At 35.8% G+C, this 19,331-nt stretch overlaps 8 protein-coding genes across 10 annotated transcripts in view; 4 read left to right on the top strand and 4 right to left on the bottom strand.

Moving 5' to 3' along the window:
• Window positions 1–763: 763 nt before the first annotated feature.
• LOC108811549 (uncharacterized) lies at window positions 764–2,120 on the bottom strand. Its single transcript, XM_018583606.2, has 3 exons — window positions 1,965–2,120; window positions 1,501–1,788; window positions 764–1,055 (listed from the first exon to the last, which is right to left on the bottom strand). Exons 2-3 carry the CDS (start codon window positions 1,784–1,786, stop codon window positions 976–978), a joined length of 366 nt encoding a protein of 121 aa, XP_018439108.1. The 5' UTR covers window positions 1,787–1,788; window positions 1,965–2,120; the 3' UTR covers window positions 764–975.
• Window positions 2,121–4,076: 1,956 nt separating this feature from the next.
• On the bottom strand, window positions 4,077–8,550 carry LOC130495600 (uncharacterized). The gene is made up of 3 exons (XM_056987018.1): window positions 8,465–8,550; window positions 7,179–7,878; window positions 4,077–4,325 (listed from the first exon to the last, which is right to left on the bottom strand). The coding sequence occupies exons 1-3, from the start codon at window positions 8,548–8,550 to the stop codon at window positions 4,077–4,079; spliced, it is 1,035 nt and encodes a 344-aa protein (XP_056842998.1).
• Window positions 8,494–9,765, top strand: LOC130496471 (uncharacterized). Its single transcript, XM_056988544.1, has 2 exons — window positions 8,494–8,793; window positions 8,909–9,765. The coding sequence occupies exons 1-2, from the start codon at window positions 8,565–8,567 to the stop codon at window positions 9,691–9,693; spliced, it is 1,014 nt and encodes a 337-aa protein (XP_056844524.1). The 5' UTR covers window positions 8,494–8,564; the 3' UTR covers window positions 9,694–9,765.
• A 365-nt stretch (window positions 9,766–10,130) lies between these two features.
• On the top strand, window positions 10,131–10,513 carry LOC130496474 (uncharacterized). The gene has a single exon (XM_056988549.1). It carries the CDS (start codon window positions 10,190–10,192, stop codon window positions 10,511–10,513), a length of 324 nt encoding a protein of 107 aa, XP_056844529.1. The 5' UTR covers window positions 10,131–10,189.
• A 1,653-nt stretch (window positions 10,514–12,166) lies between these two features.
• LOC108811550 (uncharacterized) lies at window positions 12,167–13,549 on the top strand. Of its 2 annotated transcripts, none has more exons than XM_056988545.1 (2): window positions 12,167–12,291; window positions 12,562–13,549. In XM_056988545.1, the coding sequence occupies exon 2, from the start codon at window positions 12,642–12,644 to the stop codon at window positions 13,383–13,385; it is 744 nt and encodes a 247-aa protein (XP_056844525.1). In that variant the 5' UTR covers window positions 12,167–12,291; window positions 12,562–12,641; the 3' UTR covers window positions 13,386–13,549. The 2 variants fall into 2 exon arrangements, with proteins under 2 accessions (XP_056844525.1, XP_056844526.1); XM_056988546.1 differs by having other exon boundaries at window positions 12,190–12,291; window positions 12,665–13,549.
• A 153-nt stretch (window positions 13,550–13,702) lies between these two features.
• LOC108811543 (nucleolar protein 56) lies at window positions 13,703–16,058 on the bottom strand. Its single transcript, XM_018583598.2, has 9 exons — window positions 15,782–16,058; window positions 15,492–15,706; window positions 15,261–15,412; window positions 14,977–15,167; window positions 14,624–14,876; window positions 14,382–14,530; window positions 14,214–14,303; window positions 13,980–14,078; window positions 13,703–13,877 (listed from the first exon to the last, which is right to left on the bottom strand). Exons 1-9 carry the CDS (start codon window positions 15,984–15,986, stop codon window positions 13,831–13,833), a joined length of 1,401 nt encoding a protein of 466 aa, XP_018439100.1. The 5' UTR covers window positions 15,987–16,058; the 3' UTR covers window positions 13,703–13,830.
• Window positions 16,059–16,705: 647 nt separating this feature from the next.
• On the bottom strand, window positions 16,706–18,230 carry LOC108806171 (uncharacterized). 2 transcript variants are annotated; one of them, XM_018578213.2, is made up of 6 exons: window positions 18,071–18,230; window positions 17,848–17,988; window positions 17,536–17,609; window positions 17,357–17,436; window positions 17,060–17,211; window positions 16,706–16,940 (listed from the first exon to the last, which is right to left on the bottom strand). In XM_018578213.2, exons 1-6 carry the CDS (start codon window positions 18,072–18,074, stop codon window positions 16,873–16,875), a joined length of 519 nt encoding a protein of 172 aa, XP_018433715.1. In that variant the 5' UTR covers window positions 18,075–18,230; the 3' UTR covers window positions 16,706–16,872. The 2 variants fall into 2 exon arrangements, with proteins under 2 accessions (XP_018433715.1, XP_018433716.1); XM_018578214.2 differs by having other exon boundaries at window positions 17,064–17,211.
• Window positions 18,231–18,486: 256 nt separating this feature from the next.
• Window positions 18,487–19,331, top strand: part of LOC130495599 (pentatricopeptide repeat-containing protein At3g29290-like) — a 1,752-nt gene continuing 907 nt past the window's right edge. The window contains exon 1 of the mRNA XM_056987017.1: window positions 18,487–19,311. Within this exon, the coding sequence (XP_056842997.1) occupies window positions 18,487–19,311 (825 nt within the window). The remainder of the gene's footprint in view (window positions 19,312–19,331) is intronic.

The following is a 19,331-nucleotide window of genomic DNA, read 5'->3' as shown; positions in this document are numbered from 1 at the left end:
CAAAATTTCTTGACTAATAGAAAAAAGAGACGAAATGTATCAAATACTAAACAAAAAAATTCAAAACAAACATGCATCAAACACATGAGAGGAAGAAATAGCATATATTTATGTCTATCAATAATAACAAAAAAAAAAGAAATTAGCACTCTGTTATTTTAAATGAGAAATTGCCAAAAATACCATTTTCATAGTACCACTTTTTATGTTTACACTAACCACTTTTACCACTACTTTTAATGAAGGGTTTAGATTTGAAGGTTTAGGATTTAGGGTTTAGATTTGATGTTTTACGGTTTAAGGTATATAGTTTAGGGTTTAGGGAGTATGATTTAGGGTTTAGAGTTGAGGATTTAGGGTTTATAGTTTAGACTTTAGGGTTTAGAGTTTAGGATATTGAATTTAGGGTATATAGTTTAGGGTTTAGAGTTGAAAATTTTGGGTTTAGAGTTTAGAATTGGAGGTTTAGGATTTAGAATTTGGGATTAGAATTTTGAAAAACATATAAAAACAAAGATATAAAAGTCTATACCATTTTAATAAATAAGGTATTTTTGAAAATATGTATTTAGTGGTGGTAAAGATGAATAATGGTATCTTGAAAGTGTTATTTTTGAAAATTCCCCTATTTTAAAAGAATACATTGACGATGTTTATAGTTCATATATTTTCTAAAGTATATTGGTGTTATGGGCTAAAGATATTTCTTCCCCCACGTGTCATTGTGATGAAGTTCACTTCATTTGTCTTCTTTGCCGACAAAAAGACGCATACGACATTTTGATAAAAATCGAGGTTCAATAAGATTCACAAGCTAGATCAATAAAACATAACAGTCTAAAGTAGTATCTCTTTATCTATAATCCTAGCCTTTTGGAGTGAGTGATTCATGAAACACCTCAAGTCTATTATTACATCGCTCCAATAAGTTTATGCACAGATAGAGTCGTGTAACCATCTCCAGCTAATTTGAATTCAGTAGGAAGGAATGGCTGCGAAACGATACCCTTCAGCTCCTCTCCACGAATAGTAAGCAATCCGAGTCTCATAGAACCCTGTGTCCACACAAAAATTGTGAAATCATCGAGTTTTACTCATCATATAAGCATAAAACGGATTATAGAGAACAAACAAAGAAAAGAATCATTTCAGTAGAGAGACAAAGAACACAAGTGATCCAAGCTCACTCGATACAAACGGAATCCACAAGGGTTGTCAAATCAAGTAACATGCAACATGACATTCACTGCCTGGAGGATCTCAGAAGCATTAAGTGGCTAAAAGAAAACGTAACTTCAACACACAAAGAGCACAAGCTGTGTCTACTTTGATCCAACTCACTAAATCTCCACATCAAACAACGGAATCTACAGTGTTTTTTTTCTTTTCAAATCAAGCATCATGTACTCAGAACTCAAAATAGCCAACTCTTAGAAACATAAATTAGCTAGAGAAAACATAGTTTCAACACACAAAGAGCACAAACTTACTAACTCTTACCAGGGAGGAAAGTAAGGATGCCAAGAACAAGAAGCGCGTAACCCTGAGAGCTATCTCCTTCCATGTGACCGGTGAAGATGAAAACCGCCAAGAGAAGAAGCAAGCAACCGAGAAACAGAAGAAACAAAGCTAACGCTATCGATTTCCACGGTACTCTATCAAACGCTTTCGGTGTATAATCGAAGCGAGGATCGTAATCTCTCCTCCTCCCGCCACCGTTTCCGTAATCCTCATCGTCTTCGTCCCCTGGAAGCTGAGCGTACCGTACGTTTCTCCTCGCCGCCATACCTAATCAGAGCAATCACACACACGAAACGAACCCTAACTAAGCGAAATTGAGATTACGTGAAAAGCAGATCTAGAACGAGATTCAGATTCCAAAATCAATCGCGCCAAAAACTGAACGACTCAGGGACCTGATACAGAGCTATGAAGAAGAGAGAGGTGTGTGCCGAGAAACTCACCGGAGTTGGATTATTCCGTCGCTGGGAGGATAGAGATGATGATGATCCGGATCTCTACTTTGACGAGATGATTTGCATTTGTTCTTTCTTCGTCGTCGCGTTTTGAGAGTGTCAACTCTTTTGATTTTTAGTGTGCTTATGATTCTGTTTAAAATTTTATAGATTTAGTCCCTTAGTTTTCACTAAATCACATGCTGAACCCTTACTTTATTTTCGTATTAAAGAGACCAATCAATAAAAAATGTGTGCGCGTGTGTTATTTTTCCCTTTGCATTTTCCAGAATCCCAACCTTCAAATTAAGAAGAGTTTACTTTGCAGGATGACAATAATTGAAATTATGCAATATAACATTACACATAAGATTGTAACAGAGCTAAACCATAACGAATTAGATGTTTCACATGGCATACTAGAAGATCTTAATAAAGTCATGTGGATGGGATGGGGTCAATTTGGAAAGAAAAAAATATAAAGGGGGTGAAAATGAAATAAAGAGAAAAAGAAAGAGAGTGTATATAAAAGGGAGAAGGAAGCCCTAAAGAAAAACAAAAGAGAGCGCCTGAGGCCGAGCGCTTCCCTCTTTAGTGAGGGGTGGCGTGGTATACCCACGAGAATGGTGTTTCTGACGGAATAATGTGGCGCACCCTAAGTGGTGCGTAGGCGCACATCATTCAATAAGGGGTCCTTTGTCTCTGCTTTGCTGTTTTCCTTATCTTTAGACTGTTGAAGCAGAGTCGTTCTTGCCCTACATCTCTCTCTTTCAAGATCTTGTTCTCCAGAAACTTGTTTAATCTATTGTCTTAATTCCCTTTTTTTCCTTTGCGTATTGATTTTCTTTGAGGAGAATGATGAAATCCAAACTATATCGAAAGCAAACGTCTCATAGATGTGATGAGCGTCGATTTTCCACACGAGATTTCTGACTCTTTCATTTTTTTACTTTCTTTTTTGTTATTATATATTTGTTTAAATTATATTTTCGGGTTTCAGATTATACTGGAATATGAGTAACCATATGAACGAATATATTTGCAACAGTTTGATGGGATGAGCCCAGCGTTGGAACGTTTATTAATGTCGATGCACAACAGCTTTGTTTTCAAAAAAAAAATTCCAGTAGATTTCGTGTGCAATATCAGTCTTAGATCGAGTAGTTTCTTATGAGTGTCTTACAAGGTTCTGTTCTTGCTAGATTTTCATAGCAATTTCAGCAGAAATGTCAAAAGAATTGCTTTAATTTGAATCTACCATTAGCTTTATCAAATTAATTTTACAACAAGTCTTTTTCGTTTTCATGGTTGCTCGTTTTACCGGTTAGCCGTTTTTTTTTTGTAACACCCCGGTTAGCCGTTCATTCAATAATTTGTGATCGATTGACGATTTGGTTAAATGTCCCTTCTCACTGCTATGGCATCATCAATCATTCAATCCTGCCAGATCCAGCGACATTGTCGTTGTGATAACCCAATAAGACCAATAAACTTATTAGCCCCAGAGAATTTAATTGTGTGGTAAAAGCGCTCTTAACTTCACTTAAAATGCAATGACTCAAAACCATAAGATAACACAATAAGAGTATAAGACCAATAAACTAATGAGAATTTAATTGTGTGGTAAAAGTGCTCATAACTTCACTTAAAATGCAATTACTCAAAACCATAAGATAACGAACCCATAATCAGAATTCTAGAGTTTTGGGAAACAAAAAGGGGTTAGACAAAACTTCATAAGGAATAAACGAGTTGATGGAACCAAAGAAGTTTCTAGTAACAATGGCTTTTTTTCTTTTTTGTGAACAACTTCTAGTAACAATGGCTCTCCCGACATTTTACATGTATTTAGTTCATTCCATCTACCTTCGAAGTTAAATTTGTATCCAATCATCATTATCCACCGTGCACCAAAAACACAATTGTCATCGCTTTGATTACACAATTGAGAGAATGTATATGTACATAAACCACACCGTTTATCATCAAACCTTGAAAACCCTTCTGGCAATTTCTTTGTATAGTAGAACCAAACATGGAACAACAATGTAAAACAGCCTTCAGAGATTTGCAAAGTTAAGAAAAAAAAACATTAATGACCATATCCATTTCCTTTTTTTTTCAGTCTAGTCTTCTAAGCAAATACTCCACTTGAACTTCTTTAGTCAAGGGCATGATCCAATCTCCATACAAATGCCCCACCAAGATTGGGCTGATTTTGTAAACTTGAGATTCTTCTTCTTCTTCTTTCTCCTCCATCCTCCCCACTTTCACTTCTTGCCCGTACGTTCTGGTTTTTATCTCAACTCTCTTCTTTATCGCCTCCTCCACAGTCAAGAATGTCAGCATATCCATCAACGCATCCTTATCCTGCAACGCGTTGCACACTAAAAGGTGAGATATGCATACATAAACTTTGAATGGTTTCTTATTCAGGTTTTGTGAACAAAAATAAATGTTTAGATTAAGATTTAGATTTTGATTCGTCCTTCAAAGGGCGGATATTTTTTTTTTTTCAATTTTTTTCTAAAAATGTTTAATTTTATATTTAAGTTTTTAATCATATTTGTAGTTAATCCATTCTATTAATTCAGCATCATGACCAATTGATAAAAAGTTGTATCTTTTAATAATGAAACTTTTATATTTGTGCTTTTTAGTTATATTTGTATTTTATAAGTATAATATTTCTCTTAAATATTTAATAAAAGGTTTTAATCAATACTATTAAAATATAAACATGATCTATTGATATACGAAAAAAATATAGCCGTCCTTAAAACATGTATATTATTGGTTTTACATTTATATTTGTGTTTTAATCATATTTATATTTTTCTTTGTATAATATTTTTCTTAAATGATTAATAAGAAATTTTAATAATTGTATTTGGTAAATAAAAAATAATTTGTATATTAGTTTTTTCAGTTGTAAATAATATTATATCAATATATATTACGTAGTACTTACGGTTTTCTTTTGTTGTCCGATAATTAAGTTTCATGTGAGAAGAAGTTCAAAGAAACGGGTCCCACCCATTCGTATGAGTCATATAAAAATCAAAGGAAGTTTATGTACGGTTACATTGTTTGGTTTAACCAATCTAGTTCATGGATATTTTATAAACGAAATATTTGTGAATAAGTTGTAAATGATAAAATTGAGTGGCCGAGAGTAATAGGAAAAGGAAAAATAATCTAGTGGTTCCCGATCATTAAGGGTTTAAAGTGGTGGTTACTAAATATATATTTAGATATAGTTACAAAATATATAGTTTAACTTTTTAGTAGATATCATGGAAAATAATTATCGGACATAACATTTTATCAATTGGTCATGCTTCAGAATTAATAGAATAGATTAGTTTTTTTAAAGGAAAAAAAACAAATTATAAAATATTTTTGTATTTCAAATTAAAAATATATAGGTTCTTTAAATAGTTTATTATATTATTTTGTATTAAGCGAAACTATTATATAATAAAAATAATATGATAAACTATTTAAAGAACCTATATAATTTTTAATTTCGTATGAATTGTTATAAATCAGTTTTATTTTCGTACATACAAGTTTTTTATTTAGTCCCCAAATCTCTATTAAATGTCCACATAAATAGTACAAATATTCAGTGGACTCACATTGATATCTCGAAGTAACTAAATGGGCTCGGTTCAAGTTAGAGTCCAGTTCATTTTCGATCTGGGTCAAAAGCCAGCCTGATTCTCCATATAGATCAGTGATAATGAGCAAAACCTTGTGACTTGTCACGCTCGTAACAGGACTTGTAGATGACAAGGGGAGGTTTAATAGACGTGTCTCAGAATGATGCAAAGCGGGTTATTGGTGAGGGAGCTAAAACTATTTGTAGAAAATATAAACAAAATTGTTGAAGACCTCTTTTAATGCTTTGATGGTAAGGTAACCAAAACATAACCAAGTGGTGGCAGTGTAATGATTCTTGAGAAGGATCTGATCTGTAAGTTCTAACCGGAGATCAATTTTCTCAAGGGTGAAATTATTTTGGTAGTCTAATCACTTAACTTCCTAATAGTTCAAGTTAGTTGCTTCTCAATGACCTGTTTTGTTAATGGTGGTTAATTATATTATTACATGGACTAGTCTATGGTTATATAAGCTAATATACCGCTGATAATTGAACATGTTTTATGAAATTTCACTGTTTTTTTTTTTTTCAATAATTTGCATATTTCATTTTTTCTATTAGGAACTTAGATATTTTAGTATGGAATCAGTGAATCACTAGTAAACTCTTAGTTAAACCACTGGATCAATCAATTTATGTAAATGGATAGTTGCTTAATTTTTGTTTGTGATACAAAAAGTTTGGTACATTGTCAAGATCGTTATGTATACCAACAGAGTTCTCAAGGCTGTATATTTTTAGTTCATTTTCCAAAGGAATACAAAGATGGTTTTTAGCAAAAAAAAAAAAAAGGAATACAAAGATGGTTGTATCCTTGTAGTTTCACAAATTTGGACGAGCTTGGGTAATGTATGTACAACATAGTTAATTAATCTTGAGATAGATTTGATCTTGCATGCAATACTAACTCCAGAGATGGAGGTTCTGATTCTTAGTCTCACGAGTCACAACAGGTTCTTGTGATCAACCAGACAATGGTTATAACAAGAGAAGATCAAACAGCAGACGTTTAAACTCCCATGGAACCTCACCGTGGGTATTAGTAATAATTATAACTTCGCAAAAAATTGTTAAAATCAAAACTAATCGTTAGGTGATACGTAGAAGTTGAATTGTATAAGGCTGATGACAACTGATGACCAGTTTTGTAATGATGTCATGTCAAGGACGTCACAAAGTAGTTGATCCTTTGTAACTTAGTGAAAAAAAGATTAAACAAAACTTTCGGTTAGGTGCTGCTTAGAGCTTTGAATTGTACATGGCCAATAACAATTCCACTGGTCCATATCTGTACAGATCACGTAAAAATGGACGTCAGCACGATGACGTTTAGGCTGGTTATATGTAGTACTTTTTTTTTTTTTTTTTTTTTTTTTTTTTTTTTTTTTTTTTTTTTTTGCTAAAATTGTAAATATCATAAATGAAAGGATGGTTTTACAACAGCAAGAACCTATTCATGAAACATCTTGGCAAAAAAAAGAGGAAAAACAAGATGCAACAACAACATCCAACAATATGGATAACCTAATAGAAGCCACTTACCTAAGCCAAAGTACCATAAGTGAACTAAAAACTTTCTGAGATCTCCTTGAAGAAATAATGTTTTTCATTTCCTTATCAATAGACCTGAAAACAGTTGAAGCTGGCAAGGCGTCATTGTTGTGAATCAAGTTGTTACGCTGTTTCCAAATATGGAATATCACAGCCTGAGAAGCCAGCTTCCTGAGCAGTTGCAGTCTCCTTGAGTGAGTTGCTCGGATCCAGGATAAGAGTTCACTCCATTCTGTAAACCTCCGTGGGGGAGGATTACATCTTGCAAACACATAGGACCAGATGTCGTTGGCATAACGGCAGGAGAGAAAGAGGTGGTCGCGCGTTTCGGCATGAGAGGCACAGAGTGGACAAGTTGCAGGCACCAACAGATTCCAGGAGGCTAGCCTAGCCCTTGTTGGCAAACGATCATAGTTGGCGACCCACATCGTGAAAGCATGCTTCGGTAGGGCTCCTTTGAACCAGACTACATCATGCCAGTCCTGTATCGGCTGTCTAGGTCTCAGCACCTCCCATGTGGCCCTAGAATTAAATTCATTCAAAGGGAAATCAGCAGCTCTCCATTCAAAAACATCACTGACATCAATAGGCAATGGAAGCGAAATAGTAGTTAAATAAGAGTGAAGAGTAACTTCCTGCTCAGAGCGAGGGTTGGGCAGCGCCCAGTTTGAAGCAGAGATGGCGTCAGCCACCAGCGCCTCCTTCCTTATTCGTGATTAGATAGTCAAAAGAGTACAAACTCGTGGGGTTTATTTTTTATCACAGAACTCAATTTCTAAATGATTTTGAGTTGATGTTAATCTCCTTTTTGAAATGATTTCAATTCAAAATAGTAATAAAATAGCGGTTGAAAAAGAGGACCACCTTTGATTTTTTCAAATTTATCCGCTATAGTTTTATGTGGTCGTAAATGGACTTTGGACATACATAAAACAAGGTCAAAAGACTCATTAGATTATTGCATTCCATTTTCTTATTTATACCCCCTTCTTTTCTAATGAACCAAATTTTTTCTCATTTACATATAAAAATCTGTAATAATACCTAAATGAATAAATAATCAGAGAGAGGCTGAGAGATTGTAGATGGACTTTTATTACATAGCTGGCGGATATAGTAAATGTAAATCCTTTTTTATTTCTGACACATGAGTGGGTAAGTAACTCAAGACAAATATGAAATGGCCACTAGGCCTCCACATGCTGTCTACACATCATCCAAAAAAGTTGATAAAAGATTTGTCTCTTTTCAATATTCAAAGGCATACATGCACATGTCTATCTTTAAATACATCAACTCCTTGACGTTAAAGTATATCTTCCCATCTCTCTGACTAGGACTCTTAGGACCAAACGCATTCAAGCCTGGTATGTCCATTATCTTATATATAGATGTACTTTTATGCTCAGAGGAAAAGTGAATTTAGACAGAAAAAACAGAGAGAGAGAGCTAGAGTCAGAGGAACTAAAGTGAACATGGATGCTTGTTTTCTTACTTCAAGATCAATCTCTGGTGTTAAAGAGATTGTCCCTTTCATCAAAACCAGAGTCTTCTCTTGTCCCAAGAGAAACTCCAGCCAGTTAATCACCAGGAAGGTTGTTGCTCCGATCTCTGTAAAATGTAAGTAATATCATTTTCATCTATGTGAATTTTATATTCACAAGCATGGCCTAAGTATATAAAAAGATTGTAGTTGTTTCATTCAAAGGTCTTATGAGATTATTTTGCTTGGTAGGTTCTCTTTCGGATTCATGGAAGCCACTGGAGGATAATACTGAGCTCTTCAAGGATTGTGTCAACAAATCTAAAGCAGAAGATGACTGGAAAGAGTTCAGGGCAAGGCTCGTAGCTGGGGAACAAGCTGCAACCACCTCTGACATGGTGGTGGACTGTTCATCATCATCTTCCTTACTGATCACACTTGGAGACAAATGGGCACACAAGATCAGCGAGCCAGAGACAGGATGTCTCTTGATAGCCACAGAGAAGCAAGATGGAGTTCACATCTTCGAAAAGACAGTGGTCCTCATCCTCTCTGTTGGACCCTCAGGTCCTGTAGGAGTCATTCTCAACCGTCCATCGATTATGTCAATCAAGGAGACAAAAGCAGCGGTCTTAGACATGGGGGGAACGTTTGCCGACAAGAGAATCTTCTTTGGTGGACCTTTGGAAGAAGGGTTGTTCCTTGTGAGTCCTAGGAACGGCGGGGACAGCGAGGTTGAGAAGAGTGGAGTGTTCAGACAAGTGATGGAAGGATTGTACTACGGGACGAGAGAGAGTGTGGGATTGGCTGCAGAGATGGTGAAGAGGAAGTTGGTGGGAAGAAGTGAGGTGAGGTTCTTTGATGGGTATTGTGGTTGGGAAAAAGAGCAGTTGAAAGCAGATATCTTGAGAGGGTATTGGACTGTGGCTGCTTGTAGCTCAAGTGTTGTTGAGATTGGTTCAGATGTCCAAAGTCATGGTCTTTGGGATGAGGTTGTTGGGCTTATTGGTCCTCAAACTGGCTCTGTTTTCATGTAATGAGTTTCTTAACTAATGGTTTATATCGGTGAGTCATGACTATACAAAATGATTAATCAACTAATTTTTGAGTACGATTGTGTTTTTACTTTCTCCTATAGTTTGGCTAGTGAAACATTGATCTCTAATCTTTAAATTTTTAAAATTAATACATCAACATAGATCTTCTAAATTGTTTATTTTTTACTGAATTGTCTATAAAACTCAGAGCCGGTCTTGGTTAAAAGCATGTTCCAACCCAAAACGTAGTTGTTGACTAAAAATAAGATGTTTATGTTACATAGCATGAGTTACTTCAGAACAACTTATTAATAGAGAATGAGTTTACATAGTAAGAGTTACTTTTGAACAACTTAATTGTTTTTGTATACTTGTTGTTACTAATGTCTCTCACCTTATAAATTCTCTAACCTTGTTGTTATCATGTCATTACCAAACCATCCAAGAATCTTAAAGGGAATAAGAAAAAAAGATACAAACTAATTTAATCAGAGAGATGGAACAAACATGGAGAGCAATAGTCTTGTTAGCCGCAGTTTTGTGTGCTTCTGTTTTGGTCACTCCAGGAGCAGCTCACGACGATCAGCCACCTAGTTTCCCTATCGACATTGAGAAATGTTGGTCGTCTCTCATTAACGTCAATGGATGTGTGCTCCAACTCTTTGAGTCAGTTTTCTCAGGCAAGTTTGGAAACGTTGGAATCGCATGTTGCAAGGCGTTTTCGACTATAGATGCTAACTGCTGGCCTCATATGTTTCCGTTGAACCCGTTCTTCCCACCTCTTATCAAAGACAATTGCGCCCACATAGTTCCAAATTAACGCAAAACACAGATGAAAATAATTTGGTTGTAGCTTAGAAAATGATAGTCATGTGTCAAAAAAGTCTATTAATGTTATATTTTATATCTAATAAAATGAGTTTCTTACCAAGTTGATTGACATTTTGCTTTATGGTCTAAAATGAATATATAAGAAAATTACACACAAACACAAAGGATTGTGAAATCCCCTATATATTAATCCTGAAGCATTGCAACATTGTTTAATAGTCACGTGTCATCATGAAAATTATTCTCAGAATTATTAGGGAAATAGGTTGGTCCATCTACACATATATTATAGTTTTTATTAAATAACTATTAAATTAATTATTAATATACAAAAGAATATTTTTTATTCTTTCCTTAAATAAAAGCTACGGAACTTCCTAATATGATTGACATATATATCACCATTAATGATTATGAATAATAAAGATTTGATAATAATTTTTTATCCTCTATACTTTTCGTTTAATTTTATTTTTTAAAATAAATTAAACAATCACATTAAGCATATAATAAAAATTTTATATTTTTCTGATATGTTGTATTTCGAATTTTTTAAAAAATAATATAAATTACTAAAAGTGGTACAAGCCTCACATTGAAAATTTGTGATCAATGATAAAATTTTTTCAGTTCAGCCCATTGTTTTTAATGGTCCTTGAATTTTTTTAATGATTAACTAAATAAATCACGTAAATAATAGAAAGTGTTTTGGTTTAAAAATTTTTGCATACCCAAAATCAGTATGAACCATCGTCACGTTCATTTGAAATTTGGTTACAATAAAAAATATATGGTTGGGAAAAAAATCCGAATCCAAATAACCGAACCAAATCCAATCCAGAAAATAGTATAGAACTTTAATCAAATTGGTTAGATATATGAACATGTTTAAAATTTTGGTATCTAAAAAACCAGAACCGCCCGATCCGGACCAAAATATATTTGGTATCCAAGTATATTCGAACCAAATTTATATACTTAAATATATTATTTAAAAAAAATTAATATCTAAAAGAAATATACAAAATACTTAAGATGCTTTTAAATTGTCCAAAATACTTAGAAATATATAAAATAGTAAAATTATATATTTAAAATAACTAAACATTACTCAAAATATCAAAATACTGAAAATATCTATTCATTTTCTGTCCAAATATTTAAGTTAAACCAATTTTTATGTTAAGTTTAAGTATTTTGGTATACATTATTCAAATTTATATGTAACATATTATTTTTATTTTTATGTTTTGAGAAATTTAAAATATATATGAACTTTAAGTTTTTAAAATATTAAATGGATTATCTGAATCTAAGCCCAAACCCAACATATAAAAATACGAACCAAATTTGTAAAGATCCAAACCGAACCTAATCAAACCAAATGATACCTATCCACATGACATTCCTAATCAAATGTAAAAAAATTATTAATAACAAAAATGTATTATTTATTTAGATACAACATATTTTTTAAAAAGTTTACTCCGCGCAAGGCGCGGGTTATCATCTAGTATATTAGGAGTAGTCATGAGATGTATTCTGTATCAAAAGTTCAAAACTGATGTTGGAAAAAGAAAATCAAAATAATTATTATCTTTGGATGAAAAAAAATTAACTTGGGTACACGATTGAAAACGGTGTCGTTTTAGTCGTCTCCTTGAACGTTCGAAACAAAAAGCTCACTTGCGAATTCCAGAGGTAGAGCGCGAGAGAGAGAGAAAGAAAGCTCGAGACTTTCGCTGCTGCGTGCGCAGAACCTCGTCGGTACGATCTTTATCTGTATCACTCCATTGATTGCTCTCCTTCCAATCGTTTTGATCTTTGGGTTTCGGGGTGCTTGTTCGATCTCTACGCTTAGCTGATTAGTAGGTCTCGATTTGAAGAATCAACGGATGTATTTGTTTTGGGTTCTTGCCTATTGAATGTTTGATTTAGCTTAAAAGATGAAAGAAAGGATCCAGCTTTAGAGATCTAATACAATTTTGATTGTGATTCTAATGATTAAGAGCATCAAAATCGAATCTTTCTATGTAGGGTTTGCGTCATCACACTCTTCCATGAAGGCCGTTAGTAGAATCTGTTGTGGCTTTATCTGTTAGAAGAAGGCATTTCTCATGTTATCCATCCCTGACACCAGGATGTGGAACCTAGCCTCCAGCTATCTCACCGGACCGAAACACCACGAAACAAGAAGACCAGTCCATGATGTCCATGCTCATGATGAATGTTCTGATGACGAATCCTCCTCTGTAGGAAGCAGCAAAGAGGAAGAAGGTCTCGAGTGTCCCATTTGCTGGGAGTCATTCAACATTGTCGAGAACGTTCCCTACGTGCTCTGGTGCGGCCACACCATGTGCAAGAACTGCATCTTGGGCCTCCAGTGGGCTATCGTGAAGCTACCTACCCACCCGGTCCAGCTCCCTCTCTTCATCTCGTGCCCCTGGTGCAACAAACTCTCCTTCCGTCTCGTCTTCAAAGGAGCCCTCAGGTTCCCTCACAAGAACTACTTTGTGCTCTGGATGGTCGAGAGGATGAACGGCGAGAGACGCACTTCTCAAACGGATGATCATCAAAGAGAGCCTCCTCCTCCTCCTCCATCTCCATGTCTCCACCACCGTCATCATAGGGACAACGTGCAGACTTCACTGAGGAAGTCTCTGGTTTTCTTTGTCCAGTTGACAGCAAAGTTCCCGTTGGTGGTCATGTGCTTGCTGATAATACTCTACGCAGTACCTATCTGTGCAGCCATTTTGGTTATGTACATTCTAGTCACTCTCCTGCTGGCTCTACCGTCGTTTCTCATCCTCTACTTTGCGTATCCTTGTCTTGACTGGCTCGTCAGGGAGATTGTCACATGAAACTTATCCGGCTCCATGTAGGTATAATGATTTTTGGGAATCATCCGTCTTTTCTTTATCTATGTAGGAAGGTAATAGTATTGTTATATTTTGAGGATCTTCCATGTGAATGCTTGAGATTTGTCTCAATAAGATTTGTGTGAAAAAAAAGAACTCTTTAACTTACATAATCTATTGGATTCAACTAAAAGTTGAGAACTAATGTGAATGTCATAACCCAAAATAACTACTTAATCATTGTGGGGGATTATTAGCTAATTCAATTGGTGTTCGAGGTAAAACTTCAGCTTCTAAATCTTTAGGATAAAAGTAAAATGATGGCAATCAACAACAACAATTTATAATAAAAAAAATTTGTACGTGTTCAGCAAAAAAATAATGAGAGAATGTTAACATGTGCTTTCATCATCTTCCCACCTTGGTTTTCTTCTTGCGTTGAGAATCATCAGCTGCTTTGCTTTTCCTCTTCAGGGGCATCAACCATGACATAATCTGAAACAAGCCAATGAGTATTAAGTACACAAACAACATCAAACAAACAAAACCACTAAAGGCTTAGTTCACAAAGCGACCAAGAACAGACGAGAGCAATACCTTCTAAAAGCTCTTCCATTACATCGACATTGTCTAAAGAGTCTAGCCTTTCCTCTAATTGTCCACGAAGTTTCTCAGAAAACTCTTTACTGATACTATCTGCAATAGGGATTATGGTATATGTATATAAATCTATGCACAACAAGTTACATCAAAAACTTACAAAAAGGACACTTTCAACATCAAACAAACAAAACCGCTAAAAGCACAAAGCGACCAAGAACAGACGAATACCTTCTAAAGCCTCTTCCATTACATGGACACTATGTAGCCTTGCCTCAACTTGTCCACGAAGTTTCTCACCAAAATCTCTACTGCTATGATCTGCAAATAGAATATATAGTATTGTATATAAATCTATGCACCAACAAGTTACATCAAAATCTTACAAAGAGACTTTACCACCGAAATAATCAACCCTGGCAGCAATAGAACACTTGCTAGCTAGAAAACGAGCAATACGCCCCTTGTTTCTACCAGTTGCTCGGCCAATGAATGAAGAGTGGAATATCAGACCATGCTTTGGTGTCTTTCCTTTAGTTCTCAACGCCCTGAAAGTTTTATTCACAACATAGTTAAAAAGAAAAAATGCAGCAGTATATATATAGTAGAAAAAAATAAGACAATGGTCTTTAAAAATGCACCTGGAAAGTGCCTTCTCTGCTCCAACAATCTGGAGAGTTGAAGATGGGAACATTGCAAGATTTCTAAGACTTCCAGCGTGTGAAATCAACCTTGCTGCAACCGTCTCACCAATCAATGCAGCCAAGTTTGGAGCAACGTTGTTGACTTTAACAACAAGGTAGTCATACAGCTGCTTTCTGTAATCGGTTAGGTCTATAACTCCCTTAGCAAAGGTCTTGACATTGATCAAATCTATTGGTGATAAGTCCAGGCCTTTTAAGACACACAAACATTGTTATTTTTTTTCAGACCAAAACATAACAATTTCTTTTTTTTTTTCATGGAAAATAGATGCAAGCAAGTTGATTATTACCAAAAGATGCTTGTCCGGCCTTAACGACCTCCCTTGCTTTATCTTCATCCCCGCCAAAGACTTCGGTGAGCATTGGAACATACGCTTCAGACAACTTTGACTTGTCCTCTACAATCTTTGTAACTTGTGCATACATGTAATTGTCATTAACTATCTTTTCAAGCTCAGGGAAGTGCCATGAGTACCATTCTCTGATTAAGAGAATTATAAAAAAAAACTAGTTAGGTTAATCAAATCATCCTAATCATAAACAGGAAAGCAAAAAAAGAAAAAAAAAAACAAACCTGGTACTCATAGCATACAAGTTGATATCTTTATCAAGCGTATCAAGCAAGGAAATAGTTTGAATAACCATATGATCCTCTTTGTTATCATTGAACTTTGCTCTACTGTAGGTACGAGCTACTCCATGTTGAGATTTCTCAAGATCACCAGGCTACATGAAGAAGACTTGTGTTTCAGTAATAAGAACTAAATACATGAAGAAATAAAAAATAATCAAATCAGATGATCACCTTGACGTCATTGATGAATCTATCAAAGTGCTGACGAACACCTCTAAGAAGCTCTTGGACAAACTCATTGCTCTGACAAGGAATCTTTGTGCACTCAGATATGCAAGAGCCGAGTTTTGGGTCATATACTCCTAAGCTAAACTTAGGCTCTTCGCCTTCTTTGACTTTAGGGAGATTCAGTTCAAGAAAACTTCTAAGCTCCTCACTCATGTACCCTACAAAAGAGTAGTAAACTTAAGTTACTTGTTTCTTGATTTATGAGCAAGAGAAAGACAAGACAAGAATGGTACCTTCAGAGATGGCGTTGATTTGGTTTAGAGCATCTTGTGCAGTCTGGGGAGGGTGAAAAGCAGTTAGCTTGACGATCTGACCAAACCGAGTAAAGTCAGAAACTGAGCTTAGAACAGCCTCAACGTTCTGACCGATCACATTGATGCCATGCACGTTGAACAGAGCGTAGCCGGAGGATGATTCGTAGAGAACATACATCGTCATATTGAATTGTAGAGAAGAGAGATCAGAGAAGCGTAAATTAAACCCTAACTTCGTTGAAAAGTGTCAAATATATACATGCAAACCCTTAGCCAGGGGCGGCTTAGATTATGAACATGGGCCCTGGGCAAACCTATTTTTTCGAGTACTTAATCTCTAAACTATTATTCGATAAATGTTAATAAATTGAATTAATTACTATAGTTAACATTATTAATATTTTCTTTTCTTTCTATTTAACTACATTATTATAAAAAGGGAATTTTTATAACCAAACTTTTATAAAAAGACTATCCTCACGTTACATATGTGGATCACCTAAATGAAATTTACGGGTGATTTCCTTTTTTCCTTGTTTACAATTTTTTTTAATAACTTTTAGAATCCAATCTTATCGTTAGAAAGACAAAATACTATGTAAGGAATATTGTAACTTTTGATAAGTATATAATGTACGATTTCTATTAAAAAAAACTCCTAACAATTTTATGTAATTTTCTTTTTTTTTCATATAAATTCCTAATCCTAATACTATTTCAATAACAAACCGATTGAAATAAAAATAAATTCCCAATCATAGATAGATTGTAAGAAGCTTCCTTTTCCCTCTCACAACTTTCTCATCGAACGAAAGAGATGGCCGGTGGAGGTGGATGGCCCAAATCAAACGAATTCGTTATTTGTGAGGGATGCAACAAGAATATAGCTGTTGCTCTTATAAATATGCACAACTGCAGCCTCTTATTAGCATTAAGATGAGAAGAGCGTTGAAAGATTACAACTGCTAAGTCCTTTTTCAACAAAACTAGATCCTTGATTGCATTTGCACTTAACAAAATCTGATTGTGTTTTACGAGATGAAACAAAAAGGAAAGAGTTGAAAGTTGTCCTAGTTTGCGCGTTCCTCTTCCACCGCAGCAAAATCAAGCCCAGTGATCTTCATTGGTCCAATGTTAACTGCAAGAAATCACAAATCAGTGTTAGTCACTCAGATTGTGCTGATCGAAACAAAAAAGCAAGAAACCATAACGTTAATGAGATGGCACAAGAAGGAGAGTGTTGGTTTATATACGTACTAACAGCATCAAGTCCAGCTAACTTGGGCATAAACTGTTTTATATGGTCCTCTGCTGCTTGATCGGCCTTTAATGTCTCACACTCGAAGGAAACAGATACTTTCTTCTTTCCGTGCTTCTCTTCGACTAATCCTATCACATCTTCCTCCCAACTAAAAGATTCACAACAGAGAAAGGTTTTCTATTCAACTCATCCGCGTGTTGTCTAGTGATAAAGTTATGACCTTCCCACTTCAGATGCAGTAAAACAATCACTTATGTTTTGGCATAACAGATGCTAGACAAGGAAGACCTTACCCATGAGCATGCTCAACATCATTGATCCGAGCAGCATCGTGGCCTTTGCATTCCACCACAACTGTTTGTTCCTTCTTACTCTATTTATTTTCATAAAATGTCAACAACAACAGGACACAGTGGTTTTGAGGTTAAGAGTAAAATTTGATAGGGAACTGAAGTGATAAAAAAAGTCATACATTGTAGTCTATGATGGTGAGCTTCATCAACCGATAATCCTCACCACGGCTGCACTCAGTCTCACAAGCCAGTTCTTTGCAAAGATGAAGAAAAAAAAGTTCAATCAATGGTATTACATAGTTAAACATCTCCTTCTCTATGCTCCTAGACTACATACAAAGTTGTATACCATATGTTCAACCACTGTCCTAATATCAAAAAAAAAAAAAAGCTGTAAAACTATAGTGCAAAGATTAAGTCTTTAATCTGATAAACTTTAAGGACAAAACATGTCCATCACATCATCACAGTTACAATTGTGTACTAGTTACCAGTGCCATGGAGGCCATAACAGATGGAGAGAGGCGTGTGAATGAAATGGCCGGAGATAGAACCACATGGCAATAAAGCTATTGATGCTACTCCTTCCTTCACTTCTCCTTCTTCCTTCTCTCCTTCTCCTCTTTCCTCATCTGCAAATCACACACAACGATCATCAAAAACTAAAGAAACAACAAGTGGGAGATGATGATGATAAAGTCTGAAACTTCTTACCCATTGTTGTTGATAGAGAAACCGATGTCTCTCTCTCTGCTTCTACCAAACCCAATGTTCAAAATCTTCTCTCGCCTTTTCTCTGTGTTCGGCTTTAGGGTGGTTCTATACTCTTAAACGTCACCGTTTTGAGGTTTACACACGACGTCGTTTCCGTGTGGATCGCTTTTAATTCACAAAGCATGAACCTTTCGGCTCCACAGCCTCAGAACAAGCTTCTGTAGTTTGGTGCCATGCCTGTTTGTTCTTCTCTTACATAGCTTCTCTTCTTTGATTAAGCTAAAGTCTAAGGTTTGTTTGCTTAGACTCGAAGTGGGTATTCCAAATCGTCGCCAAAGCTCTCAACTTTTTTGAAGAATAGGAAGTTGATTTTGATTGCTGCGTTTTTGCTTGTTAATTAACTGTGTCTCATAGTCATGGGAGATGTCTGGTTAAGTCCTGTCTCCATCACTGCTTCATCTAATCAGTTGAACTGTAAATGTTATTCCGTTAAGAAGAGCACTTGTGTCTGGAGAAGTCGTCACTCTCTAGACTTTGCATTGACCATGAAGCTGAAACCAAGGCATGTAGTCTATAGTAGTAGTAGTGTAAAAGTAAAGTCTTTTTCATTAGAAACAACGAGAATGAGTTTTCTAGAGAAGCCTGAAGCGGTCAGGAAGAGTAGGATACATTTTCTAGAGGAGAGGGACGAAGAGATGTTATCAAAGAGACTTCTCAAACTCAGCAGGTCGGATAAACTCAGAAGCGCATCAGAGCTGTTCGATTCCATGAGAGTCTCGAGTTTACAACCCAACCCTCACGCCTGCAACTCTTTCCTCTCCTGCCTCCTGAGGAACGGAGACCTCCAGAGAGTCTTCACCGTCTTTGAGTTCATGAGGACTAAAGAGAACCTCACAGGGCACACTTATAGCTTGCTGTTGAAAGCTGTGTCCGAAGCTAAAGGATGTGATTCCGCGCTGAGGATGTTCAGAGAGATAGAGAACGATCCGAACCAGAAGCGTTACTTCGATGTGGTTCTATACAACACAGTGATCTCTCTCTGTGGAAGGGTGAACAACGTGTGTGAGACAGAGAGGGTATGGAGAGTTATGAGTAGCGATGGTCTAGTTGGAACAGAGGTTACGTATTCTCTTCTTGTCAGCATCTTTGTTCGGTGTGGGAGAAGCGAGCTAGCGCTTGATGCGTACGACGAGATGATCAACAACAAGATAACTCCTAGAGAGGATGCAATGCACGCGTTGGTAAGCGCAGCCACGAAGGA

This window comes from Raphanus sativus, chromosome 6 (genome assembly GCF_000801105.2).
Source record: "Raphanus sativus cultivar WK10039 chromosome 6, ASM80110v3, whole genome shotgun sequence".
In the NCBI taxonomy this organism is placed as follows: domain Eukaryota; kingdom Viridiplantae; phylum Streptophyta; class Magnoliopsida; order Brassicales; family Brassicaceae; genus Raphanus; species Raphanus sativus.
The sequence above is the reverse complement of the archived record's forward strand: the minus strand, read 5'-3'. Positions and strand labels throughout refer to the sequence as shown.

What these genes read in the sequence shown, in the direction of transcription:
- LOC130496471 (XM_056988544.1), top strand. Translation starts at nt 8,565, where the DNA reads ATGTACTTTTATGCTCAGAGGAAAAGTGAATTTAGACAGAAAAAACAG. An exon ending in TGCTCCGATCTCTGTAAAAT is followed by an intron (nt 8,794 to 8,908) that starts GTAAGTAATATC and finishes TTTGCTTGGTAG; the next exon opens with GTTCTCTTTCGGATTCATGG.
- LOC108811549 (XM_018583606.2), bottom strand. Translation starts at nt 1,786, where the DNA reads ATGGCGGCGAGGAGAAACGTACGGTACGCTCAGCTTCCAGGGGACGAA. An exon ending in CATCCTTACTTTCCTCCCTG is followed by an intron (nt 1,056 to 1,500) that starts GTAAGAGTTAGT and finishes GTGTGGACACAG; the next exon opens with GGTTCTATGAGACTCGGATT.
- LOC108806171 (XM_018578213.2), bottom strand. An exon ending in TTATGGCCTCCATGGCACTG is followed by an intron (nt 17,610 to 17,847) that starts GTAACTAGTACA and finishes ATCTTTGCAAAG; the next exon opens with AACTGGCTTGTGAGACTGAG. An exon ending in TCACCATCATAGACTACAAT is followed by an intron (nt 17,437 to 17,535) that starts GTATGACTTTTT and finishes GAAAATAAATAG; the next exon opens with AGTAAGAAGGAACAAACAGT.
- LOC108811550 (XM_056988545.1), top strand. Translation starts at nt 12,642, where the DNA reads ATGTTATCCATCCCTGACACCAGGATGTGGAACCTAGCCTCCAGCTAT.
- LOC130495600 (XM_056987018.1), bottom strand. Translation starts at nt 8,550, where the DNA reads ATGGACATACCAGGCTTGAATGCGTTTGGTCCTAAGAGTCCTAGTCAG. An exon ending in TTTAACGTCAAGGAGTTGAT is followed by an intron (nt 7,879 to 8,464) that starts GTATTTAAAGAT and finishes ATCACGAATAAG; the next exon opens with GAAGGAGGCGCTGGTGGCTG. An exon ending in AAGTTTTTAGTTCACTTATG is followed by an intron (nt 4,326 to 7,178) that starts GTACTTTGGCTT and finishes AACGCGTTGCAG; the next exon opens with GATAAGGATGCGTTGATGGA.
- LOC108811543 (XM_018583598.2), bottom strand. Translation starts at nt 15,986, where the DNA reads ATGACGATGTATGTTCTCTACGAATCATCCTCCGGCTACGCTCTGTTC. An exon ending in GATTCATCAATGACGTCAAG is followed by an intron (nt 15,413 to 15,491) that starts GTGATCATCTGA and finishes TTCTTCATGTAG; the next exon opens with CCTGGTGATCTTGAGAAATC. An exon ending in CAGGGTTGATTATTTCGGTG is followed by an intron (nt 14,304 to 14,381) that starts GTAAAGTCTCTT and finishes TTCTATTTGCAG; the next exon opens with ATCATAGCAGTAGAGATTTT.
- LOC130496474 (XM_056988549.1), top strand. Translation starts at nt 10,190, where the DNA reads ATGGAACAAACATGGAGAGCAATAGTCTTGTTAGCCGCAGTTTTGTGT.